Source organism: Choloepus didactylus, chromosome 5 (genome assembly GCF_015220235.1).
Source record: "Choloepus didactylus isolate mChoDid1 chromosome 5, mChoDid1.pri, whole genome shotgun sequence".
Taxonomy (NCBI): domain Eukaryota; kingdom Metazoa; phylum Chordata; class Mammalia; order Pilosa; family Megalonychidae; genus Choloepus; species Choloepus didactylus.
The window spans coordinates 9,745,477-9,763,533 of record NC_051311.1 but is presented as its reverse complement, the minus strand read 5'-3'; the positions used below and the strand labels follow the sequence as shown (position 1 = coordinate 9,763,533).

The 18,057-nt window shown below is 43.6% G+C and overlaps 1 protein-coding gene across 2 annotated transcripts in view; it reads right to left on the bottom strand.

The window, feature by feature from the left end:
- GAD2 (glutamate decarboxylase 2) overlaps positions 1-18,057 on the bottom strand; it is a 77,263-nt gene that overhangs the window by 42,665 nt on the left and 16,541 nt on the right. For both annotated transcript variants that reach the window (XM_037837891.1, XM_037837892.1), the window contains one exon: positions 11,929-12,008. In XM_037837891.1, coding sequence (XP_037693819.1) covers positions 11,929-12,008 — 80 coding nt within the window. The remainder of the gene's footprint in view (positions 1-11,928; positions 12,009-18,057) is intronic.

The following is an 18,057-nucleotide window of genomic DNA, read 5'->3' as shown; positions in this document are numbered from 1 at the left end:
TTTTAGTAGTGAATTTTCATCATTCTACTCTTAGCAAACAATGCTCTTTAACCTCTTGGGGAAGACAAAGAAAGCTGCTGAATTCATGTTCTGAAACTAGCTAACCACAAAAGCAAAATCTGTCAGATAGTCTGTAAAAACCTATAGATATACTGTGGAAATATAGCTTATAAAAATCTAAATACAATATTGGAAAATATAATCTGGAAGGAAATTAAAGAATACCACAAGATGAAGTAGCATTTGTTGCAATATTGCCAAGAAGTGAGCAATTAGGAAATTTTTTTAGCATGACTGACTCATCCTATTAATTGGTCAAAGTAATAAATCATGTCATCTCAATAGATGTGTAGAAGGCAATGATTCCCAAGGAAAGGGAGGAGTAGAAGGGGAAGAAGGGGAAGGGGGAAGGAAGGAGAGGAAGCAATAAGAATTCTTGGTAAACTAAGAAAAACAGGGCACTTCCTTAACATAACAAAGAAGGTCTATTTCAAACCAACTATCAACATCATTTTAATCTTAGATACATTTTCATTACATTTAGGATAAGAGCATTCTCCTTAAAAGTTTAAGCACTTAATGAACGAGAAGTTACAACTATTGGAAAGAAGGTAAAATAACAATCAGTTACTTGAAACTGTAAGTGAATGAACTGAAACTTTCATAAGTTTAAGGTGACTACGCAAAAAAAAAAAAAAAAAAAAAAAAAAAACCGAAAGGTAATAGGTTTCTTATATTCCAGTAATGACCAGGTAGAAAATATAAGGAAAATGAGATAACTTTTTCCATGGCAACAGAATTTTTAAATATCTGAAAACAAACTTAGCAAGAAACTGTGTAAAACCTATAAAAGGGCAGGAAAAAGATCTGATTAAATGGAGAGATATATTATGCTCTTAGATGAGAAGATTCAACATTGCAAGTCCCTATAATTAATTTCTAAACTTAATATAACTCCAACAGAATCCTCAGTGGGGGTTTTAGGTGAATGGAGACCAGGGAAAATAATTCTAAAGTACAGCTGGATGGAAAACATTAGTCAGGATACCCAATTTTTAAACAAATGTAGCAACAAAACAAAACAGAAAATGGGCAGATTTTTCTCCACCAGATAGTAGAACAGATGGTAAAACCATAGCAATTGAAAAGCATGGCAATGAAACCAGACAGAAGAAAGTAAAAGTCTAGAAACAGGCCCAAGATTAATTTACACAGATCACTAACATTTTGACCTCGAATGGTGTTGGGAGGATATTTGTCCCCCCAAAAATTCCTCCCAAACACCAGAGACCAAAATAAATTTCAGTTAAATCAACTATTCAAATAATAATACAAAGATTCTAGGTGGAAAAAAACAGGCAAATATAACTATACCAAGAATGGGGAAGACTTTCTAAGGAAGACAGTAATAAGGGTGGGCTAAAATGGGAAATGGATAGCTTGGACTACTGGAAAATGAAACATTTTTTAAGTACCACAAATGAAGTTAAAAAGCAAATGATACATTTTGGAAAACATCTGCAACATCTGTGACATAAGAGGGTTTTGTTTCTCTTTCCCTTTGGGGGCTATAACTGATAAACATCAAAGGCTTGACTGCTAATTATCGAAACAGCAAATGAAAATATCAGTGATAAAAATGTTTCCATCCGTCAAACTGACACGGGTCACTTAGGTTCTGATTCCCAGGATTAGTGAGGACGCTGTGAGCAGGCTTCCCATTTACCTCTTGGGGGAGTGAAAATTGGCTGTGTCTTCTCTGGAGGGCACATGCCAGCAAGTTTCACAACTCCTAAAATAGGCACAGGCTTTGGCTCAGAAATTCTACTTCTAGGAATTTATCCCAAGAAAATAATAGAAGTATGTGTGAAAATATTTAACAACAGAGATGTTTATATTAGCTTTTTTTTTCAGATAGTGAGAATTTAAAGCAACTTAAATGTCTACAACATCAGATTTGCTAAACAATATAAATTCTAAGCAATGGGTTATTAATTAGCGATTGCAAATTATATTGGAATATTTCTAATGATGTGAAAGTTGTCCATAATATTTTAAGTAAAAAACACATTTCTAATAAGTAGGTACTTAGAGTTCCTTTTATGCTAAAAAATATAAACTATATATGGAACTATATGCACCAAAGTATTACGAGATATTTTCTCTAGGTCCTTCTATTTGCTTATTTTTCTACAATGAATATGTGGAAAAAAATAATGCTTCTTGGTGTAAGAAAAGGAAATTATGTTTATTTTTTAAAAAGAAAGGGCCCTGTTTAACTGAGCCCAAGTCCTAACTCCACCGTTTCCCAGCCAGATGACCTTGAACATGTCACCATCTCTCCCACAGAAACCACTCAGAGGGAGCAAGGGAAGCTTCCCATATTGAGAAGAATTATTGTCCACATGGAAACACTTCATAAATTATGTCAGCACCAGGAAAATGTAAGGGAATATAGTATTTTGTGTGTCTAATTAAATGAACCAATTACATCATTCATATGAAGTGCTTAGGACTGTGCATGGCACATAATAAACCCTCAATAAGTGTCAGCTGTTACTCTTTTCATAACCCTTCCTGATACAGGACATCGTGAAGCACACACATCACTAGCACCACTGAATTCTCTGCATCTAAACCCATAGGAAATATGCACCCAGAGGCTTACATAGCCCTGCTCACTGAGAATTGATTCAGGGTCCCTGGAAGTCTATCCCATTATAGTGCACTCAACGGCTCCCTGGTGACCCAAAATAGTTAATTTCCTTCCAGGAACTGTCACAATTCCACTAATTTAATAAAAGAGTATAATGACCCCTGATTATTTATACTTTCAATTGCTTAAACCAATTGTATGATGAAGTGTGGTGCTTAACTAGCATGGGGAACTGTAATCTAATTTATAACGCTAGAGTGAAAAGTTTTTTAAAAATTTAAGATGCATACAAAAGTATTAGTGGTTAATTTTTATGACAATAAAAACACTAACAACATAGCTAACAGAATTCTTTTGTTACCAGGGAGCTAGGAAAGCCAGTGACTATTTTAGCCCTATGCAACCAGGTATTGTGCATCTTGGTCAGGCTTATTTTCTGAAAGCTTTTATAGCAATTTACTCATAATTTAGATAATGTGAAGGAAAGCCTGGAGGGATGAGAAAGAGATGGAGAAATGGAGGAGAGTGGGGAGAGGGTGGGGGAGAGAATTCGAATTAATTCCTAATATTGGACTCAGGGAAAGGCTGGCTGAATCCTTGAATCCATACTGATAATAAATAGAAAAAAAAAGAAAGGAGGTGGGGGGGGATAGAGAGAGAGAGATAAAGATAGAGATAGAGACAGAGACAGAGAGAGAGAGAGAGAGAGAGAGAGAGAGAGAGAGGAGATAAGAAGGGAAAACTCTTCCTTACAGTAGAATGACAGTAACTAATAAATATAGAAGAAGTGATGGAGTAGATAATCATTACTTTGCAGCCATCATCCTAATAATTAATTCAGGCAGGGATCATCAATAGATGCTAAATCAGTGAGTGAATGTTTCAAGATGTACTGGATATCTATATAGTCTCAAAGCGTCCCCTACAAGATATTTATTAATTACACAGGGGAAAAATAGTCGGTTTACGGTGGAAAACCTGGCAGATACCACCTTAACCATGTGGTCAATGTTGACATTACTCACAACAGGATAAACTCTCATCAAAGCCCAACTGATTAGGTGCACTTGAGAAAGACAAAATTCCTGCCAAAATGCATCACCTGAATCTAATCTCAAGGAAATATCAAACAAACCCACATTACAACTATTAGGTGAAATAAATGGTCTGTACTCTGCAAGAAGTCAACATCATGAAAGACAAAAAAAGGCTGAGGAAATGTTACACCTTAAAGGAAACTAAAGAGACATGACAATTAAATGCAATGTGTGATCCTGGACTGGGTAAAAAAAGAGTTGTAAAGGACATTATTGGAACAACTGATGAAATTGAAGCAAAATCTGACTATAGATTAAATTATAGTTTTATATCAGTGTTAACTTTCCTGATTTTGATAATTGTACTACATAAGTGAATATTTTTGTTTTTGAGAAATATAAACTGAAGTATTACCTGGGTAAGGGGTGTGATGCCCACAATGAACTCTCAAATGGTTCAGAAAATGAAAAAAAATGTGTGTGTGTGTGTGTAGAGAAAGAATGATAGCGCAAACATGTCAGAATGTTAGCAATCAGCAACCTGGGTGTAGGGTACATGGGAATTCTTGTGAATATTCTTGCCATTTGTCTTTGTTTGAAATTATTTTGAAAACAAAAAGTAAAAAAAAAAAAAAAGGTTGAATGAGTTAATGTCTAAGAAGCATCCCAGCTCTGCAAGTTTCTGATTTGAAATCATTAGCAGCTTGTCAACAGATGGTAAGACAATAACCTTGTCCCTCCTACCTCCGCAGTCCTCCCCAAGGCTCTTCCCCTCTGCCCTCCATCAATATGTATCACTTAACCACTGAACATCTGAAACCCCCTTGTTTTCTCCCCCTTGTTTCCTACCAATTTCATATTGTAAGATAATATGAAAGACCTCAGAGAAAGACCCTACACAATTTTAACCAAAAGAATAAGGGGCTTCGATATATCCCAGAGTGATTTGGGCAGACAGTGTAAGTGTATTTGCAGGGACCCCCGAGGAGCTGGGGAGAAATGCGGGAGTGTTGGACTTCCCCACCTGGGCTATTGCTGATTTTCCTGTAAACATCGAGGACTGCCAATTTAGAGGGCTGAGCCCTTGATCTGGGGGCTTTTCCCTGTGAGGCTAGTTGCTGCAAGGGAGAGGCTGAGCCCGCTTATAATTGTGCCTAGGAGACCCTCCCAGAGAGCCTCTTTGTTGCTCAGATGTGCCCCCCTCTCTAAGCCCACTCAGCAGGTGAACTCACTACCCACCCCCCCACGTGGGACATGACACCCTGGGGTGTAACTCCCCCTGGCAACACGGGACATGACTCCTGGAGATGAGCCTGGACTCAGCACTGTGGGACTGAAAGGATCTTCTTGACCAAAAGGGGGAAGAGAGATGAAACAAGATAAGGTTCCAGTGGCTGAGAGATTTCAAATGGAGTCCAGAGGTCACTCTGGAGGGTATTCTTATGCGCTATATAGACATCACCTTTTAGTCTTTAGTGTGTGGGAATGGCTAGAGGGAAATATCTGCAGCTGTCAAAATGCAACCCAGTGACCTTGATTCTTAAAGACTATTGTATAACTGTGTAGACTGCATAGTGTATCTGTGTGACTGTGAAAATTTGTGGCTCGCACTCCCTTTATCCAGTGTATGGACAGATGAGTGGAAAAATGGGGACAAAAATTAGATGAAGAATAGGGTGGGATGGAGGGGATGGAAAGATTTAGGTGTTTTTTTTTTGCTCTTATTTTTATTTTTGGAGTAATAAAAAGGTGAATGCACAACTGTATGATGATGCTGTGAATAACTAATTATACACTGTGGATGACTGTAGGCTGTATGAATATATCTCACTTAAACTGTATTAAAAAAAGTAAGTGAACAATGGGGGGAGGAGTGGAATGGGATGTTTAGTTGTTCTTTTTTATTTTTATTTTTATTTTATTTTTTGGAGTAGTGAAAATGTTCAAAGTTTGTGGTGATGAAAGCACAACTATATGACGATACTGTGAACAACTGATTGTACACTTTGAATGACTGTATGTTATGTGATTATATCTCAGTAAAATTGCATTAAAAAAAAAAGAATAAGGGGCTTAACAAGGGAAATGAAACCTCTGCCATTTAACCTTTTTTTTGCACATAATCCACGTTTCCAGTCTAGCAGGTGCTGCACTCCCCTGTTAAAACTGCCTTAACCCTACCCTTAAAACAACAAAACCAAAACTATCAAAAACTATCCTGAGCTGAACACCCCCTCCAGCTTCTGCCCCACTTCCTCCTCTTCAGTGTAACATGCTGCAAAAGTGGTCTGCACATCTCTCTTTCCTAATCTCTCCCTCACCCTTCAACCACAGCAGACCGCCTTCTGCCCTCACCCCTCCACTGAAACTGCTCCTGCCAAGTCTCTTCCACTGGGCACTGCCCGGCCCTCATTTTACCCGTTGGTAGTCTTTGATACCACTGACCACTCCTCCCTCCTTCCCTCAGGTCTCTCAGGACCCCAGTTTCCTGGTTTCCTTCTACCTCTCTGGCCAGTCCTCTCAGTCTCCTTTGCAGCCCCTTGTCACCTGGACCGTCCCTGAAATGCAGATGCTCCTTGGGGTTCTTTCCTAGACTCACTTCTGCATGGCTTCAGGTGTAATATCTTCTAAGCCCCAGACTCATCTTTTCAGCCACCTCATGTTTCCAGTTGACACCACCTGGGTGTCTCACGAGCTCTTTAAACTCAACATGTCCAAACCTTCTCATCTTTCTTACCAGTTTCTTGGCCAGGGTCTCTTATCTCAGAGGAAGGCCTCATGTTGACTCGGCTGGCAAAGCCCAAATCCTGGCATTATCCTTGACTCCTGTCTTCACTTACACTCAGTGATTTCTGTTTATCCCACTGCCCCATCTCCATCGCTCCGCCTCGGGTCACCCACCACTCCTCACCTCCCACTCGCACGGCCACGACAGCCATGGGACTTCCAGTCTCTAACCCACACTTCGCCTGCACTTCAAGTGATCTTTCTCACACAAAAATATGATGTCACCCTCCTGCTCAGAACCCTTCAGAGCTGACCCACTGCCCTTCAGCATAAAGTCCAAACAGCTGAGCACAGCTTATCAAGCCCTTTGTGCCCGGCTACCCTCACTACTTCCCCCAGAATTCTGCTCAGCTCCTTGAACAAGCCAGGTTCTCTCACACATCCACGGCTTAGGATGTGCCGGGGTCTCTGTCTGGAACATCCTCTCCCTTCCTCCTCTCCTGGCTAACTCCTATCATCCCTCCTGTGGGGGAAGGATTAGATGCATATCAATAGCAGCCTGTACTTCCCCTTCCACAGCTCTACCTTCAAGAATTAACAAACGTCCTCCTTCCATCCTGGACTGAGCTCTGGAGGGTTTGTGTCTAAGTCCATCTTGTTTGCCTCTGTGCTCCTAACCAAGGCCATTTCCTGCAGCCCAAAGAAGAACTTCATGGGGCTCCACTTCCATCAAATGGGAAGTTCACATTCCTCCAGATTATCATCTATGTAATAGAAATTTCTCTCCTCCTCCCTGAAACTTTGGGAAACATCTTTTTGCCCAATGGCCTAATCCAATTCTGAGATATCGCTCAATTTTCTTGCACAAATATTTATTTTCTTCTAGATATTAACTCCTACTTTTCTTCTCTGTCCTTAGGCACATCCATGCATCATTCATTTGGACTCCACTAATCCAAATTTTACAAATATTAGACACAATGATACTTGAGTAAAAATCCGTTTACCTCATCACTGTTAATATTCAATTTTTTTGCAAACAAGGGAAGGGAACTCAAGCTAGGATTTACGGAATCAAAGATTCACTTAGTACATTTTTCTCTTTTGAGCTTCATAATTGACTTTACCTAACAGAATACTCTTTAGTCATGATGCTCCACGTTAAAATATAAGTCACGGTGAACTGAGGTTTCCCATTACTTTGTCTTATTTTACTTAGAAGAGTATAAAAAGGTGTCTGGATTTTCAAGATTCTGAGAGAACCTATTCCAAACAAAGGAAGATTTATGATACATTTTCTCTGTTTTAACTGAGAATCATTTTGAACGAGTCACCGAGCAAGCCCCTGAGATTGCTAATTAAGGAGGAGTTATCTCCCAGGACTTTTCTCCACATGGGGTTTTGGGCTCATTGCTAGAGAGGCACAGACTGCTGTCTTCTGGTAGGGCATTTTCCTTCAATTGTGAGCCTTCTATTAAGCCCACTGACCGCAGGACAAGATAAGACCATCTCCCCGGACCCTGTAGGCTATTGTGTGTAGACTGAAAGAGAAACTCCAAGAAACTGAAAGCCTTGGGGGGCAGTTCCAGGATCCTGTTGTGGGGGGCCTGGATGAACGTCACAAAGCACGTTAGGAGAAACAAGCCTGTCGGTTCACCCCTCACCAAGCTTAAGGGATTTTCTGAACCTCACATCCGACTGTCAAAAGGATGTGATGATAAAAACAAAATAGCTGCCAAGCAGGTTTTGATGGATTCTGCCTGAAATGGTGACTATGAACTATTCTCCAAGGCTTTCCTTCCCCTTGTCTCTGCCCCCAAACACTTAGATTTCACCTAAATCTCTTAAGCCAGGCTCTCAGTCCTGAACTTATGCTCTATAATGATCTGAATTAACCACAGGGAATTAGAGACTACGGACATGCAAACAGCACAGCTTTAAAATGTTTTCAACATGCTCTTGTACGATACTACTGGGAGAATAAATTTGGTGACACCCTTTGAAAGGCAATTTGGACCCATGTAGCACGTTCCTTAAGAATGTTCATACAACTTAATTTAGCAATTATGGTTAGAAATACCAAAAATTGGAGATGCACTGAACATATACAGATGTCCTTTGGAGGATGGACAGGACGTTTATAATGCAACAGAGAAATGTAGTCTAGACCATTAATAGTTTGTGCTTGCTCTGCACTAGGTATTGCTCTTAGCAGCTTATATTTGTCAACACGTGGAGCGGGTGTCCCTCCCTTTCCATGACAAAGAGGGGGATTGGCCCAGGCTGGGGGGAGAGCTGATCTCCAGCAGCCCATTCCCACATCAGCTCTCTGAAGCCTACACAGTCTCTAAGTCACACCATCGACATTACATGGTTAAGTGTGTTTTTCAGCATTTGTCACCATGTGGAAAAACATGTTATCTTGTCTAGTTAGAAAAAGAAACATGATCACGAATGTGTAAAGAGAACAATCTCTAGTGCTTAGAAAGAGATTCAAAGGTTTTGACACCAATGTGACATTGGTGAGGGTCTTTGGATGGTAGAATTATGATTTTCTTCTATTTTTTTCCATTTGAAAAAAAAGTATGAATGTATTGCTTTTTAGATGGAAAAAATGTGATTTTTTTTTTTTTAGTTTTCATGGTGTTATCTGCTTCCACCCACATTTCCCCCGACTTCCCTCCTACTTGCTTCACTTCCCAAGTCCACTCTCCTTCCTTTCTCCCAGACCTTAATTCTCTAGCCTTTCATTTGTGCTATTGCTATTATAAATGTCCTTTTATTTCTTACTCTTTTTCTCCTTCCTATTTCCTGTGTCTCTCCCTCTTCCTGACAGCTCCCTCCCCACTCCCATATAAGGCTCAAAAGCAGAGAGAGAGAAAGGCCCTGGCTGCCCCATGGATCCCAAGTCACCTGTGCCCTCCCAGGGGTGTATGTGATGGGAGTGGGGCAGGAAGTGGTTAGTGAGGCATTTTCTGAAAAAAAAAAAAAAAACAATAATTATTTAGTGTTTCTAAAAGCGGTGAAATGAAATTCTTTGGTTCCAAACTTTTAGCTGCCCCTTCCCCAGCCTGTCCCCCACTGCAGACCCTGCTGGCCTCCCCCAGGGCTCCTGCAACCCGCCCGCCTCTGCCCTCCACCCCATCTGGGGCCCCTTCCCCTGCAGCTCATCTGCTTTTCCTTCTTGCTCTTCCTTCTCCCAGGCCGGAGCCCCTTTCTTTAACGGGGTGCCACCTCGGAAGTCAGCTGTCCCCAGGCAGGCCCCTTGCTCCCCGGAGTGCCTGGCGGGCAGCTCGGCTGACTCCTCCCGAGGCCACGTCCGAGGCCACTTCCAAGGCCACATGGTGCCACCACCCGAATCTCAGGACTAGAAGCCACAATGCTGGCACGGGGTCTAGAGTCCCCTCTGTTCTCCCAGGGCCCCCATTAGCCCCCGGGTTTGGGTTTGGGGCTCGATACAAGAACACCTGCTCTAACGAGGCTAAGGAGGGGGCAGGCCCGGCTGGAAGGCAGAGCCCGCCCAGCAGACTCTTCCCTGGATCCTTGGCTCCTAGCACAGTTCGGTGACAGAAAAATGTTTAAATCATCTAAGCTTTATTCCTGGTTAGCAATTTCTGTTTTTACCAGTTTTTTTCCTCCAATCACAGTCCTTCAATACTTGATAGGGTGGAAAACGGGAAGCCATAAAAGCATAAGGCATTCAAGCTGCGTGCCCGTCGCCCCGTTCCCGTGTTGTCCCATGCCTGTCCCATGCCCAGCCTGGCTCGCCTGAGACCCTCTCCCCCCCCTTCTTTCTGAAATGCAACCTCATTCACATCCTTCTTAAATAAAAATGCTTTCAAGGTTCTCTTAAGTTTCCTTAGTGGTTTTTTTTTTTTTTTCTCTCCCAAGAGGAAAAAGAAAACACATTTTAAAAATCTGGTTATACACCAATGGTCATAGCAGCATTATTCACAATAGCCAAAAGGTAGAAGCAGCCCAAGTGTCCATCAGCTGAGGAATGGGTCAGCAAGTCTATCCATCCAATGGAATATGATTCATCTGTATTCTTATAAAAAGGCACGGGGCTCTGTTACACGCTACAACATGGATGAACCTTGAAGCTTATGTTGAGTGAAATAAGCCGGACACAGAAAGACAGATATTGTATGATCATACTTATATGAAATACCTGGAATATGCAAATTCACAGAAATAGAAAGTGGATTGAGGATTTTGGGGTGGGGGGGTGGAGAGAGTAAGGGGATGTGGAGAGTAAGGAGGTGTTGCTGCTTAATGGGTACAGAGCTTCTGTTTGAGGTGATGAAAAACTGACATGGATGTTGGTGATGATATTGTGAGTGTAATTCATTAAAAAAAATCTACTTGTTAAAGTAATGTGTGTTCATTGCAAACAAACAAAATCAGGCAATATCTGAAGGTGTAAACAAGAAAGTGGCAATTCCCTGTAATCTCACCACACAAGGTAAACATGGTTATCAACCACTTTGGTTTTAGAGCTTCCAAAACCCCACAAGTCCAACCTCATTGCCCCATCATCAGGCCCAGCCCCCTGAACCCCACAAACTGCTCCTTCCTATTTCTGTAGCTTTGCTCATGGCATTCTGTCATCTGTAATGGCCCCAGCCTTTCCCTTCTCCCATCCCTCATTTTAAAATTCCAGCTCACGTCCTGCCTGCTGTATGAAGCCTCCCATGGCTCACCAGTCTCCGGCACGCAATTCAACTCTCGAATGTCTCCTTTTGATGTGACTGCATGTCCCCACCTAGATCACCCACTGTCAGGGTTTAGGCTTCTCCAAAGCCTAATGGTAGATGAGATGTCCGTCTAATAAAGATATGTGAATAAATAAATGGTTCATTACCTGGCTTCTTTTTAATTTAGTGAAAGTTCTTACTAGATTCTTTTAAAGACTGAACCTAATTTCTTTTAATAGGCCCCAGGCCTGTAGGCCAGCGACAATTTACATGGGTACCCTGAAAATGGTTTAAACCCCCATCCCCTCACCCCCTCCCCCAACGACCATATCTGTCCCCAGAACCATCTGGGAAGTTCAGGAGCCCATCATGACAAGGATTTTTCCCAAGGGAGCTCTTTGGTTCCAGCACAAAAGTTGATGAGGTGCTGGGACATCATTTATTCCCCACTCACTAAACTACCCCCCCCCCCCCTTTTCTATAATCACAGCATCAAGTTTTACAGGACCTTGGCGCCTGGAGTGAGGTTGCCTCCGTAAATCAGGGCTCAAGTCTCCTGTTGCAGACTGAGTGCCCAGATGATGAAGGTGCTTCTGCATCTTCTTGGTGCAGAAGATCTGGATTGATTTAAGAAAGGTTCGGCTGCAGCCCAAGGTTGGGACATGCTCCGTGGCATTAGGGAAGCAACGCCCGAGACGCGGGGCTCGAGCCCGTGTGAAAAGCGAACAGCTCACGCAGCAGCAAGGAAGGGGGCAGGTTTCATGTAGAATTCGCAAATTTTAACTGACAAGGGTTGCAGATTCAGGCTTACCTCTCGTCACATCTGATCAGAATCACGCTGTCTGTTCCGATCCCCAAGGCTGCAGCTCCCTTCTTGAGAGAAAAATGACTCTGCAAAAAGCATATTTATGATTAGTTGCATATAAAGCCAAGATCCATTCCCTTGCCTGTCTTTTATTTTTATTTTTATTTTTATTTTTATTTTTATTTTTTCTCCTTCTATTTCTAACCTGTCTGTCCAAAGCCTGGGTTACTGTGAGAAGGCATCCCTCACTTGGGTTTTGGGGGGAAGATTACAAGACCCTGGAGATTCTAAGTGGACCTGATACCCCCACACACACCAACTCTGAGGCAATTTTATATATGAGGCACAAGAACTTGTCAGCTGCCTTCAGCAACCAGGCATTCCGATTCCCAAAACTACATTTTGCTACCACAAGATTATACGCCATTTCTCCCAAGTTCAGTGAAATTGTGTGCACACAACTAAGACAAGAATTTGACCCTAAATCCAGTGCCCTCCATCCCAAAGTGGTCAGACGGGGCTATTTGTTGTGCAGGTGACTGCCCAATGGAGAGACCCCTCCCCAGGCTTTAGGAAGGTTCCAGAAAGAAGCATTGGTTATTAACTGTGGCAGAATGGCTTGTCTGTGTGAGGAGAGCAGGCCACACCAACAAACCACCAGAGCCAAATCTTTGTGCTTTCTGTTATTGATTCAGGGTAGGATTTTGAATCTCAATGGCTATAATCAGGGTGCAATTTGGAGTGCTGAGAAAGGCTAACCTAAGCCCAGCTGTGCTGCATCTGCCCATCAGCCTCTTACATTAACTACAGATCATTAAGCTGTCCAAAAGGAGAGCTGCTCCCTCAATTTGCATCTCCAAAGGTTTGCTGACTGGAATTTTAAGTTCGGGTTCCAAAGAGTGCACACAGTCTTCCAAGGCCCACTTTGGACTCATCTGAGCTCTTAAATATGCAGCATAGGAACTGCTGACACATAATTTTTAGGAGGAGGGGGGCTGTATCTAATGAGCAAGAAGAAGTCACATTTATGACAGCAGCAGATAATGTAAGCCAATAAACAAGGAAGGCATTGAAGAGACAAGTTTCAAAGGCCCACTGTGGCCAGAGGTAATGAGAAAGGGCCATTAGCCTCACTTTACAACATCAGAAAGACTGGGTGGACAGTCATTTCCAAGATGGCTGGGAACAGGGAGAGAAAGCTTAATTGGGGTAGGGTTTGTAAAAAGGCATGGCTCCCTCCCTGCACCCCCCCACCCCAATTCTTCTCTCTTTTTTACATTTACTGGCTTCTCTCGTATGCAGCAGAGCACAGGGCCACCCAGAAGAGAAGGGGGTCGGGGAACACAGCATTCTGTCCCTCCTTACCAGGAGGACACAGAATGGGGCGCAGCTGCCCCCACCAAGCAAGCACAAGCTACTCAGATTTTGCCCCTTAGTGAAAGGGCCCTTCCCCGATAAACTGCAAAATGGCAAATTGGGGATAAGTGAGAGATCTAGCACCCCCGGTCAATGAGAGCACTCTTCTTGTCTTGGTCTTTAATGAGAAAGAATGGGGTTCTCCAAAGAAGAACCATTACCCAGGGTTATTGATTACCCAGGATAATTGATCACTGTACCAAATGCCACCCGTTTTCAGAAAAGCACACACCCAAATGGAAAGCTTCAAGTTGGGGAACAAAGTGATTTGAGGCAGGAGAAAGAAAATGAGGTACTGAACACTGAGTCTGTTTATATTTTTCAGGAGAAGGAGCAGAGAAAGAGCTAAATGTTATCCACAAATAGCAAGAGACCCATGGAGAGGAAGGAACTTGAGAGGGGGGAAAAAGACACTTCCTAAGTGAGGAGGAAATGGTGAAGCTAAAGCAGCATGTCACCCTGTGCTGGGAGACGACACATGGCGAGTTGTTTTTAATCCCTGGCACCGCGTTTAACCCAGCCACATGCTGGATGTGCAACACCCGAGGAACGGCCTCCCTGACGCTGAGGAGCTGGAAACCAGCCGTCCAGGGACGACTCGGACACCTGTCCCTATGGAGAGGGCTTTGGGTCAGAAGAGCTGACGGACCTTCTATCTGAAAGGCTGTCCCAAGGCGGGATGAGGTGGGGCTGCTCTGCTCCTGGCGGCTTCCGAAGGCAAAACTATGAGCAAAAATTGAAAGCTACAAAGATTCAGATTTGTCCTCAAATAATGGGGCTCTTCTATCAGTCATCCATCAATAGAATGGCCAGGAAATGAGCTGATGAGCACCCCCTCTGCCTCCCTCACTTGATTTGGGAAAATGAAAATAGACCCCTGATAGAATCTAATGCTTATTTATGACCAAATTATATTTCTAGCTAAGGGAAATCAGTATTAAAACCCATATGCTTTTCACTCTATTCTGAATGAAAAATTAAATGTTGAAGGAAGATTAATTTCACTATCATTTTTAAAAGAGGTTATCATGGGAAATCTAGACGTAGGCTACATGGTTTGGCTTATGTTAAAAATAAGTGCAAGTAAGTATGGGGTTTTATGGTTATAAAGTAATTGTAATTATATATGTATATTATATATATGTGTGTGTGTACATATGTGTGTGTGTGTGTGTGTGTGTGTATAGAGCAGGATTTCTGGGTTTGAGTGGGATGATCCTGCCCAGAGTAAGAATTAATGGAAATGAAACCCCATCAGGCTGGAAAGGGGAGTGAGCGCTGCCTTCCGCACAGCCATGTGGCTTTGTTTGCTCTTTAATAGGAATGATAAATCTTACCTCCCTTGAGGGATGGTGGGAAATTAAGGCTCGGAAACAAACCATTTCAGGCTCTTGGCATGCTAGGTTATCTCCCCCTACTAGAATTTGGGTAAGCAGTTTGGAAAGCTGCATTAACTCTTTTAAGAATTCTTTTAATTATTTCTCTGAAGTCATTGTTAGTCCACCCAGATTCAAGTGAGACTGAGATTCAGCACTGAGTGGTCAGACTGGCCGCTGGGAACACAACAGGCTGGGAAGGCTGCCCAGAGACCTCCTCCACCTCCTCGCCTCTCTCTCATTGGCCCCCTTCCCTCCCCTCGCTCACTCCCTGCTGACACCCCCTTCCTGATCTTCCTTGAGCTTCCTAAACCTGTTCTTGCTTCTGGGCCTTTGCACCTGCTAGTCCACTTTCCTGGACAACTCTTCCCTATTTGTCTGGCTCCCTTGTTATTCGAGTCAGGTCTCTGCTCACCCACCACCTCCTCAGAGAGACCTTTTATGACCACCCTGTAGAGCAGCCCCCACTCCTACCTCACTCTCCTGCCACCACCTGATGTTATAGTACATATTTATGGGTTCACTGTCCCCTCCTAGAATGTCTGCTGTGTGAGGGCATGGACCTTGTCATTGTATAGAGTTAATAAATATTTGTTGAATTTGTGGCCCAAATGCTCAGTGGATAAATCTGTTCACTATTTATTGCCACAATTTTTGGCCCCAAATCCCAGTGTTGATGTGTGGCCCTGGTGATGGTGCCAGATGACTTTGGAATAAATGAACCCCAATGCCTCTAGTCTAAGGCCTGTTCTAAAAGCAAGTCCAGAGGTCTTCTTGGCATTCAGCCTAGAAGGTCTGGGTAGAGGCTGTCCCAGAGAGGAAGCAGTTGTAGGCCCTTCTAACCAGACACACTGCTTGGGGAAGAAAGAAGCAATCCAGACACTTCAAAGGAAGAAAAAGAAAGGACATATCCAGCTTTTACCTCCAGACATTCTGCCAAAAGCTCTACATCTCTCTCTGAGGTCTATCAGTTATCCTTGGACTGCATGCTTTGTCCCACACTTCTCTTTGTGGGTGGAATGAATGAGATGGGGGGGGTGCACTGAACAGAGGTGAGTGGGGCTCATTCTATGTCAGGGATCTCCAACAGTCCATCTTAAGCCCAACTTAGAGACGAGCTGGTATCTGCTTCTTTGACCCCTCCCCAGGGCTTGGACCCGCCCCCCCATGCCCCCAAAGTCTTCCCCTTGCCCTCCTCCTTCCCCACACGCCCCCCTCAGACCCACTGATCTGCCTCCTGTACATCCTAATATTTGAGGGAAATGATGCTATGTCTCCCTTAGAGAGGCTATTAGCCCTTGTTCTTGCTTCTGCTCGTCGAGGGGTCTAAAAGAACGGATTCTGATTTCTAAAGCATCTGCTTCATGAGGAAGCTTTTACCCTGTGCAGATGCCTCGTGGATGTCTTTTACGATGATGTGGAGGGAGGCCATGCCCTTAGAGGCTCTGTGTGATTCCGAGGAGCTGTGACTCAGCCCGTGAGGTCTGTGAAGCTGCATCATCATCATCATCATCCCCGCCCAGTTCTAACTAGTAGTTTAAAGGCGCCCGCTGTGAGCTGGGGCCCCAAGTATGTGTCACCAGAATTGAATTTCACATGAAGAGATGCAAGGATGACATTTGATGACAAACACACACGTGAGTGTTTGTGACTACTCTCATGGCCAGTGTGTCCATGATTTTAGGGTCCTGAGAAGAGTGAAATGAAAGAGGCAAAATGTCCTGAGTTTGCCCCTGGCTCTATTTAGGCAGGTGGTTTTCTAGTTTGGACCCGTTGTTGCTCAGTTGAGACGACAAATCCCTCCCTCTCAGCAGAGTTGGTGTGAGAAGTGTGGATAACGCGTGTCAAGGGCTGAGGGAGCACTCAGAACTCCCCTCACAGAGCGTGGCCCTCCACATCCTGCCATCCTCCTGCCAGAGCGACACCATCCTTAGGGCTTCCCAGCTCCCTCAAGCAGAATTTTAAAATCTCAAACAAAATTCATATCAACTCACTTCCTGTCTTAAAATATATGCAATGTAGACTCTGTCGGGAAATCTCAAAATTATTCAAGTAGCTATAGAAAATCTGAACTCTTCTGAGGCTACAGATCCTCAAGTATTGCTCTGGTGTTTTGGGAGAGGCGGAACATCCATCTTACGGAAACAATTTGCTCTTGGATTGCAGTGTTCACTCACCAGAAGCAAACTAAAACATGCCTGTCCCCTCCACCTCCATCTTGCCTCTTGAGTGTGCTGAGATTTTTCTTAATGAGGGACCCCAGGGAGATCCGACGAGTGGTTGATAATTACAGCCAAGTTAGCTGCCATTTGTGAGGAGCTTAGCCAGTGCCAGGCACCGTGCTCTATGGCCCAGGTAACATAATCCTCATTTTACAAACAAGGAAAACTGAAGTAGTTAATCTGAGGTCACAGCAGGGTCCGTCACCGTTTCTGGTGACTCCAAAACTCGTGGGCTTAACCACTGATCAGAATTAAAATCAGACTATCCAGTCATTCCCAGCCTTGCACTGGGAGCAAGAGAGAGTCAATCATGGGGTGTGGAACGTGATCTCAGAGCACTGGGAAGGCTGGCTGCCCCTTCCGGCCCCTTCTCCTTCCTTTCTCCCCCAGTGCAGTGTGAGCTCCATGAGAGCAGCTACCAATCTGTTCACCGCTGCCTGGGACAATGACTGGTGTGTCGCAGGCCTGAACGAATGAAGGAAGGAGTAAATAAAATTCTCACTGTCCAGTGAATGGAGCTGTGCTTTACTGCTTCACTCCTTTGTCTCCTTCACAAGGCAAATATCCCAGAAGAAGTAACAATTAAGTTTTACCAGTGACTTCCACCCCAACACGGCTTTGGGGTTCCTTCCTGAGAGTAGGTTTTGATGAGACTGGGTAGAAGACAGGATCATATGGGGATGGGGGAGAGGGCTCAAAATGCAAAGGAGAGAGGAAAGTGGAAAGGAAGCAGGGGGTGCTGAAGGGAAACTGAATCCACGGCACAACCGCACTCACTGTCAGTCCTACCAAGCTAAGCTTCTGTCCAGTCGGGAGCTTTCCATGTTTGGGAACTGTTTTTCTACAAGCTGCTCAGGCCACTGTTTCTGATTGTATTGTTTTTAGCATAAAGGAGCTTTATTTTCAGAATTGAAACTCTCTCAAATAGCGTTGCTATCTGAAGGATATCTTTCTAAAGCCGTTGTGACAACGACCTCCCGACAGAAGGGGCTGAGACCACGTGGGGCAGTGGGAGCCTGCCTGAGCTTGGACTGGGGTGAAGGGGGGAAAATGAGGGAGTTATGGTGACCTGCCCAGGGCATCTCAAAGTCTGCGAAGATGCTGAGCAACATGTTTTCTGT